A 10,079-nucleotide genomic window follows, 5' to 3' on the forward strand; every position below is an offset into this window, starting at 1 on the left:
GCCTTTTTGTCACTCATTCAAATTCAATCCTCTATAAATAGGTCCCTCCTTACTCAATCGTTCATTCAACTACACTCTATTTATTCATTGCATCTTGTCTTTCATATTACACCTTCCACCACTTTCTCTTCCCTGACTCAGGTAACTTTTTTTCTTACCAATTTGTAGTATACGTTGTATTACATTCAGATATTCTTTTCTCTACTTTTGTTTTTATGTTTTTTGTCAATTCATATGTGTTTTAGATATGGATGATCCACTTTGGGACGTTGCTTTTCTGCAAGACACCGTGAATGAACTTCAGATGCAGGTTCGTGACCTGTATTAAAAACTGAGAGCAGTTAGAGCAAGGATGCTCCGTGAGATCCGCAGGCTGAGGAGGGCCTTGCTGTTACCTGTTGAAGATTGGTCGATTGGCAATAATAATAATAATAATAATAATAATAATAATAATAATTAGATTATTTTTTTCTTTTAGTCTATGTATATGTATTTTTATTTGTTTTTGTTTAATAAAAAAATTATATTTGATCAACTTTGACGTTTTAATTCATATTTAATTTTTATTCTATCTATTATCTTCTCAACAAATATGTCGACGATTGGACGTAAGGAATAATTTTGAATCTAGTAGCAATAGCAAGAGTTCAAATATATTGGTTATCTGTTGGGTTTGTGGTAGGGGCTGATTTGTGTTATCCCAAATAGATTACTCATATGTTATAGTAGATAAGCAGTCTGATGCAACAAATAACTAGTCTGTTTCAATAAATAACTAGTCTATTGCACGACTTTGATGTTTTAATTCATACTTCCTCCATCTCAAATTACCCATCCCAAATTGAAATGGCACATTGATTAAGAAAAATAATTAATAACATGGCTAGTTTACCATAATACCCCTATTAAATGATGTTTACATTTTAATTTGAATAAAAAGAAATTAATGCAAAAGGTAAAACATGGAATTTTTTTTGTCTCTTCTTGATTAATGAAAAAAGACCAGTAAAAAGAGAAATCAAATTAGGAAATTTAGGACGAGTAATTTGAGACTAAGGGAGTATTTAATTTTCATTCTGTCTATTATCTTCTCAACAAACATGTCAACGATTGGACGTAAGGAATAATTTTAAATCTAGTAGCAATAGCAAGAGTTAAACATATTGGTTATCTGTTGGGTTTGTGGTAGGGGTTGATTTGTATTATTCCAAACAGATTAATCATCTGTTACAATAGATTACTCATATGTTGCAACAGATAAGCAGTCTGATGGAACAGATAATAAGTCTGTTATAACAGATAAATCTTCTATTTCAACAAATCCATCTATTCGATTCATGTTATGAGCACTATAGAAGCATAAACATGAAACCAATATATGAGTCTTCCATTAGAACAGATTACTCATCTGATGCACCAAATGAGTGATCTGTTAAATTATGGGCACTTATGTTGAATTCATAATGGGGTTCTATCCATTGGTGAAAACAAATAGTAGTAATTGTGTACCCAAATGACAAATTTGAATAAAAATCATAATTTTACTTACCAAAGTCACCTATTAGGTAATGCCAAAATGGAAAGTGATGTAGGAAACAAAATTTGACCTAACAACAACAGTAGCGGTAAGGACAACAATAACAATGTTCAACAAGAAAAAGATAAAGATGATAATGAAGTAGAAAATGATGATAATAAAGCATAAGATGATGAATAAAGCAGAAATAACAATGAACAACAATAATCGTGAAGAGAGAGAAAATAACAACGGATGAGAAGAGAAAGAAATGCGCCTTTTTTCCCTCCGTTTTCTATTATATTAACTAACATTTGGATCAAAGTGTAAATTAAAAAACTTATGGGTTATTTTCAAACATCTCCAACTTTCTTAATCCATAATAAAGTTATTGTCGCCTTCACTCAATTATTATGACTTGTGTCACCTACACCTCATTTTAAAACTCTTTTATCACCTACAGCCCCATACCCCTGGTTTCTTCCTCTCCATATCAATGTTGTGCTCATAGCAAAGACTGCACTTGCAATCATACCGTGCGTTGTTCTACTCTTGGCTTGATTGCACTTGCAAAAATAACACGTAATTTTTTATCCTTCCAAAACCCTTTTTTCTTTTTTTGATATAATATTGTCATTTTAAAATTTTATATTATTTTTAATAGATTTTATTTGAAAAATAAAAAATTATCAAAAAAAGACTCTATTTTAGGATAATTTTTTAATTTTGTTAAAAAGATGAGAAAATTGCAAAAAATAATTTCCATTTTATTTAGTCTTTTCTATATGAGAAAAGTTTAAAAAAAGTTACCAGTAAAATTGAGTCACTTGAAAAGATTTCTTTGGTCTAAAAATAATATTTTTAATTTTAATTTATTTTGCTATTTTGTCTTACCCACCAACTCTTTGCTATCCTACCTATCCACATACACACACACCTTAGTTAAAATACATTTTCACTAATATTCGTTCATCATCCCATCAGTACATCACCCACCAGACATCACCCTTTGCACAATACACCTAATATGACACATGATTCCAACAATGTGACATTTACCTCACCTTACTAAAATAATCCATACGAACAACTCCAATAGAGTACTACACCTACAAACTCCACATTTTTTCTTGGCTGATACATGTACTTCATCTTCATATATACCCATAATAACATACTCCCCCACCTCAAGCATCAACAAACAATTCCCCATCAACACTATTCATGCACATAGAGAACACACACCCTTTCCTCTTCCATTTGCAATATACATTCATCACCTTCATTTTTTAAGGGTGAAAAAATTCATGCATGCACACAAACTGTCTTACTAAGAATTCTCTCCTGCCTCGAGTACTAATCAACTTCCTCCATTAACAACAACAATATCAGACAACTCCTTCTTTAACCTTGAACCTCCGCCAATAACAACCCAACACCAAGAACTAACAATAATAACTCTTCCATTTTCTCCTCTAATTTTCAGCCATCACACTAACACCACTTCCTCTGTTCCATTCATATGAGAATACATCCACACACAACAATCATTTTTCCTCCATGATTCGTATAGTAATTAACTATAAAACAAATCAATTTCACCTCCAAACCAATGCCGATCATCTCTGCTGAACTTCATCCATCAATCAACCCACTGGCTAGTGTTCTCATTTATCACACAATATTACTAAGTCGCTACTCCCAACTCTAGCAAAATTCTACACCAAACAACCACGACGAATCTGAGTTTGTCGCCAGTGGTACAAAATAAAGCTTCGATCGAGGTTTTAGAGAATTAAGTATTGTTCGAATGTCAAATTCAGGTCTCTGGTTGAGGTTTGCGTCAAAGTTTTCTATCTGAGCTACTGATTGGGGAAGATTCTTTCATATTTAAGTTGTTGCATAAATTTTGAAAGATTCATATTTAATGAAAAAACTTTGAGGTCAAATTCCCTTTATCTTATTCGTACTAATAATTTTATTATGTTAGGTCGTTAATGTTTGGTTTGATGTTCATCACTCTTGGTTGCTTACTGTTGACTAGTTAATGGTTGCTTAGAAGATTGTTTATATATGTTCTTTGTATTCCTGAAATTGCTAACTAAGTGGTGTAAATAGATTTTTGATAGAATGAAAAATTAATAATTGTTAAGTGATTGGGGAGAAAAATTGAAAATTGATAAGTTCGTTAATCTACTATTTCTATTAATTCAATTTCTTTGTCGCTCGATAGCATCATATTTAACCTGGTAAATGTGATAGGCAAATTTTAGGAGAATTTTATTTGTTTTGTTTGTTTATTTCTTAGTTGGTTTGACTTATTGACTTCGATTCAAATGTATTTAATTTACCAGAGAAGTTTCTAAAGTGTCTTGTACCTGATGTCCGTTTGAGAGAAGATTGAGATATTGGGTGAAGAATAGTCTAGGCTAGTTAGGATGGTGTAGTGTACTTTTTTTTATCTCAGACTGTATAATCAGATAGAACTTTACCTTTATTCTAAACTTTGTTTGATTGTCTGTTTTGTGTGTTTCTATGAGTTTATTTATTTATAATATTAATTTAGTCGATACAACTCAACAGAGCGACCATGTTAAAACCGCAGGATCAAGGGGCGCCTAACACATTTTTCTCGGCCAATAGAATTTCTTAACCATGATACTTGTGTGTTGATCAGTTTAGAGTCAAATATTTTCAAAAAGAAATATTTTTTTGGTGATTTGGCACACCAAAACTCAATGTCAAGTGAAAACTCTAACTTTTAATCTAAATTTCTTCTTGAAACACTTTTAGTCACAATTAATATTTAAAAACTTTTTAAACTTTAAATAAAAATCTTTTTGGTTAAAAGGGGTGTGACCGCTCTGATGACTACACTAGGAATTTCAGAACTTGAGCTTCGTATGTTTATCATATCGGCTTAGTTGGCACTATAGTTGAATAGATACCTTTTTTATTGATTTTTCTCATTGTATGATGCCTACATGCTACTTATTTATTGTTTTTTAATTATTTGTTGCAGCTTTATACTTGTCATTATATGCATACCTGATGAGTGGTAAACTTGTCACTCATTTGCATCTAATTTCTTGCACACTATGATGAAATAATTGAATATATGAGACTAGTTCTGTGTAAAATACATTAAATTTTGGTGTTTGAGGTCTTACAAGTAAGCATGATAGAAAGGAGTTGAGACAAAGCTGGAAAGGAAGGAATATGGCCAAAAGAATGACAAAGGTTGAAGATAAGCTCCAGGAGATGACCCTCATGTGCTGCAATCGCAACCTAAGGGTCGCGATCACGATCAGTCTAAAAAGTCTGGGGTGGCTGTCGCAATATGATTCCATGTAATCAAGGAACCATGACCGTAACTGGGGGAGTGTGATCGCGATAGGTCGGGTAAATTTTAGGGAAAAATTTGGAAATTCACAAAGCTCAGTCCCAAGATATAAAAGGACCCTCAATATTTTTCATATTGAATTTTCAAGTTTTGGAGAGAAAAATACTTTATATTGAGTGAAGAAACAATTATTGGTATTATTCCAAGAGTGATTTGTTTGTAGAATGAAATTAAAGTTTGGATTTATGTTTGCTTTGCTTATAATGAATGAATTTTAAGCCAACTTGGGTATATTTCTTATCTTTACTTTCATGAGTAACTAAACTTATATCTTGGAGTATGTTTGATTAGGTAGTGAATAATGTATGGGTGTTAATTGTTAGTCCAAATAATTAGTTAATTATGATGAGTTTTGCTCTTACTCCATGTTTGACTTGAGAATTAGAAGTGAAAACCCCAATTGTCTTAGATCCCATATCATCCTTGAAAGAGGAATATGGTTGAGGAGTAATTATGAACAACAACTTGATTAGCTTCTTTTCTATCATCATCTTAGAAATAAGGGTGTTACTTGAGTTAGCTATTTTTATAAGCATCATCTTAGAAATAAGCATGCTAATTTGAGGTAATGAATTGGTAAACTTGTCACGCTCATAAGGTGGTCGAAAGAATTCATGAGTGAAATTTGGTGTTTTATCAAAAAACTCTAAGACTCAAAATCTATCCTATCAAAAACCTTAGCTAAAATTTAAACTAACTATTAATTACTCATGCATAAATACCACCTAGGATAGCATAATCCCAAGGTCATTCTCAATTTGGTAAAACCTATCGATTGTATGGTCTCGTATTAGTGTCATTTTTTATTGTGTTAACAAAGTTCCAAATCAAACCCCCCAGTTTATTTTCATGTATTGTTAATTGTTGCATTATAGGTTAACACATAGTTAAATCTCAACAAACATAAGATTTAAAAGCTAAGTTTGCACTCTTCGAGGATTTGACTCTGACTCATATTGGGTATATATTGCCAACGTCCGCCTTGCACCGAATTCATAGAGTAAGTTGAGCGTTATCAAAAATGAGTCGTTTCCGGGGAGTGAAACATAATTTTCATGATTATGGTGTTGTTAGTGAGCTTGGGTTAGTCGTAGTATTTTTGTTTACATTGTTCATTGTTTTTATTTTCTTAGGGGAAACCATATCCTATATGATACCATGAGCCAACATGGTAGCAATGTTAGTTTATTTAATGGGCTAGAAGATATGGATCAACTTGGAGATGCAGGGTGAACTAATGCCATCTGAATCTCACCAACCGAAGGAAATATAGTATTCCATGTGACTAGTGTGATGCTTCATTTTCTTCAAATGAAGGAATTATTCAGAGGTAAAGCCCATGAAGATGCGAACCTCTACTTGAAAATTTTCATTGATGTGTGTTTACCCTTGGATATAGACCACATCACTCAAGAGTTGATTCGATTGCATCTTTTCCCATTCTCTTTGATGGGAGAAGTGGTGTTATGGTTGAGGTCATTTCCTGTAGGACCTATCACATCATGGTCCAAGCTTACGAAAGCTTTCTTAGATTGGTATTTTCCTTCATCCCAGATGCTACAACTTAGAGATGAAATCACCAACTTCTTCCAACTCAATGGAGAACCATTGTATGAAGTGTGGCAATGCTTTAATGATAATTTGATGCAATATGGGGTCCTAGAGAAGATGCTTCTTCAAATTTTTTATAGGGCATTAGACCAACTCAAAAAAATGGTGGTGGATAATGCATTCGGTAGATCTCTTGTTAAGATATCTTATGGTGTTGTGTCAACTTTGATTGATCAAGCAATAAAACAAAATTGAGGATGGCATAAGAGGGACACCAAGATGTCTATGGAGGCCCCACAACATCTTTTGTGAATAAAAAGCAAAAAAAGAAGGATGAAGAACGGGATAAAAATATGGCTAAAGTAATGATCCAACTTAACCTTTTTACTAAACATGTGATGGGTGCCCCTCCTAAGGTGGTAAATTTTGTAACCTCCAAGAGCTCTAGGTCCTATGATGATGAAGAAGGGGAAAATCATAATGAGGAGATTATATTTTTGTCAAACAATTTGGGAGGTTCCCGCTCCACCTATAAAAGGTAATATGGGAATCAAGGTTGGAAATATCATGATTGAGAGAGAGAGATTGGAGGGATAGAGACCATAATTATGATAAAAAAAAATAGAGAGACAAAGAGAGGGACTATGATTAATTTATCCCTCCTCATGATAGACCCAAAGAGAAGGAGTCAAGCACTATTGACCCTGAACAACAATGAGGATGTCTTGGCTAGAATTCTAATATGTGTTGAAGGGACCGACAAAGTGTTCCTGGAAATAAAAGGTGACTTCTTGCAACTAAGACAAACTGTAACCTCCCGCTCGACTTCAATCAAGAAATTGGAAACACAAGTAGGCCAAATCTTACTGCAAATCAATACTAGGCAAAAAAGAGATTTGCCTAGTGATATAGTGGCCAAGTCCAAAAATAATCCAAGTTGAATCCAAGTGGGCATCGTGTCACGGCATTAAATCAAGCATTGGATGGAAGTCCACCCATCATTGCCACTAATTTGGGTTGTATCCATTGAATTTTGATTGTAAAAGTAGTTTTGTTTTTTATCAATCCATGCAATAATGGAACTCTGAAGGTGTATTTGAGAAATTAGGAAATGATAAGTGGGGTTGAATTGAGTTAAAGGAAAAATAGTTGGAAAACAATGGAATAGAACCTGGTCTCAGGTGTCGCGATCGCGATCTCAACCTCAACCTAGAGACTTAGGTCTGCCTAACTTTGCCTCAGGTATTGCAATCGTGTAAAGCTGACTTTAAAGCTTGATCATAATCATGAACCTGACAGTTTTAAATAGGAACTGTCTCCAAAACGGTTCCTACACTCAATTTCCTTTAAAAACCCACAAAAATTCTATTTTCATCATTTTAACCGGTTTTAAAGTGCATATCATCCCTATTTGCATTCGAGTATTAGGTATCTACTACGAATCCCCCACTTTTATGCTTAAATATGAGCCTTAGAAACATGTTTAGGGCCATGGCCTGAATTTGTGATTTTTGTGCTTAAATAGTGTTTAAATTGATATTTCTTATGTGGTTGGTGTTTTTGATGGTGTACACATCATTAGATAAGTCTTGAGTACCACAGATTGTCCAAACTAGGTATGAAATATAGGTGCACACCAAGTGTTTGGAAAATACCCAAACAAACTCTTTATAGTTTTCTATGAATTAGAGGACATAATTGAGTGTCTAGGAATAGTGTTTCATGCTTTCAGTGTTATTTACCTTTTATGAACACAAATTGGTAGAGAAAATTGATATTTTGGATTGTGAACAAGCCTTGGACCATGCCTCGAGTATCACGATTGAATTTTCTAGAGTGCAATCATGATTAAGCGAAATGCGATTGCGAGGTCTGAGGCCTGTCCAACAGGCCTCTCAAGTGTCGCGATCGCAACTCTAGTAAAGTGCAATTACGATATCTAAGGCATGTCTAACAGACATATTCAAAATCCTGAATTCTCATTTTAAACTAAAATCTGACCCATGAGCCATTTCTTGAGTTTAATTTAGTCGCATAACATTGTTTTCACATGATAATTTTGATAGTTAATGTCTTGTGTTATTTTTAAGACTTGAAAGCTGAAGATGGTAGATTATATCAAAATTGCTTCAGCTCTCTTGAGTGTCAGACTGTTTTGTATAAGGACTTGTCCAGGAGAAAGTTACTCCAGAGTGGGGCATATCTGTAGAACAAGTGCCCGAGAAGCTCCCGGCATTCTATGGGAGATTGGAGGCAACGAGATAGAGATGTTTTGCCCCAGATCTGTGCCAGGTCATTGAGCAATGAGTTCAAAAACTCTACGCAAATATCAGCATGGTGAAAATCTCCAATCTAGTTATGAAGATTTGGAGCAAAGAAGTTCATTTTGGAGTCGAACAGCTCAATAAAGTGTACGGGTTGTCAGATACTGATATGAGATAATTCGAGGCCAAGGATTATGCTTTAGGAAGCTGTTTGGCTACTCAATTGTGCCCAGGAAGATAAGTCCCGTGGGCCTCCACAAAAATAAGGATAATATTAAATGAGTTCAAGGCTGAAGCTTGGATTTTGTTGACCATCATTTGTAGCTGTCTCTCTGACCACCAACATGACATATGTCTCAGTTATTCAAACCAGATGGTAGACTTCCTTTTGCACAACATTACTTTGAATGTTGGTTACTTCGTGGTTTCAGAGATCAGACATTTTAAGAATAAAGGTAGCCTCATGCTTATGTTTTTATCTTTGATCATGGATTTATGCAAAAGGTAAAGGTTGAGGAACACCTGGGGGACAACTAGATATCCCCGAAGACACCCATTTACCCATTCAAGATGTGTGGGAAGGGCGCAACTTAAAAGAGAAAAAAAGAGAAAGATCGATTTAGGTAAGTTGATGGATGATGATATTGATTCTTGTAGACCATCTTTTGTAGGGACATTTGAGGAACTCTCAAGTCAGATGTGAGTAGTGCCGGAGTTGATGTCTAAGTTGCCTATGGGACCTGGAGAACTTCTACCACCCGCTACTCCTATGTCGCCCAGAGTGATTTTGAGAGGTTCCTTGAGAATCAGAAGACACAGAGGGCCACCATATCCAAACTTGAGGGGTCCTACTCATCCTTGGCACAGTCACATTGGGATCTGCGTGACTCTTACAATAAGATGTGCAAAAGGAAGAAGAAGAGAGACAAGTCTTTCACTTGCATATGGAAAGGGGTAAAGGGCTTGTGGAAGGTCCTGAAGCTCAGAGAGAGAATTTTCTCCCCCAGAGAGGATACTAATGATGAAGATCCGACTAGGTGGTCAGAGGATGATAAGCCAAAGTTTGATGATGTTGATGAGCAGATGGAAAGTGATAGCAACACTTGATGCAGTTTCAGAGAGCCCCTTAAACTTTTTTTATGCTTTCATGATATACAGTGAGGACACTGCAAGCTCTTTATTTGGGGTGATTGTCTCCAAATTATTTCATATTCAATTCTTGGGTTTTTATTATTTGGGTGATTATTCAGATGTTTTGTGTTTTATTTGATGATTTAATTTTTATTTGCTATGGATAATTTGATAATTTCTGTTGTAATGTTGGGTATCCTGAGGGTGCCTATGT

General features: G+C 34.5%; 1 protein-coding gene across 1 annotated transcript in view; it reads left to right on the plus strand.

Annotated features, from left to right (window-relative positions):
* Positions 1–9,841, plus strand: part of LOC124886586 (DNA-directed RNA polymerase II subunit RPB3-like) — a 17,660-nt gene extending 7,819 nt beyond the window's left edge. Inside the window, exon 2 of the mRNA XM_047395413.1 lies at positions 9,462–9,841. Within this exon, the coding sequence (XP_047251369.1) occupies positions 9,462–9,841 (380 nt within the window). The remainder of the gene's footprint in view (positions 1–9,461) is intronic.
* Positions 9,842–10,079: the final 238 nt, after the last annotated feature.

Source organism: Capsicum annuum, chromosome 8 (genome assembly GCF_002878395.1).
Source record: "Capsicum annuum cultivar UCD-10X-F1 chromosome 8, UCD10Xv1.1, whole genome shotgun sequence".
Lineage (NCBI taxonomy): Eukaryota > Viridiplantae > Streptophyta > Magnoliopsida > Solanales > Solanaceae > Capsicum > Capsicum annuum.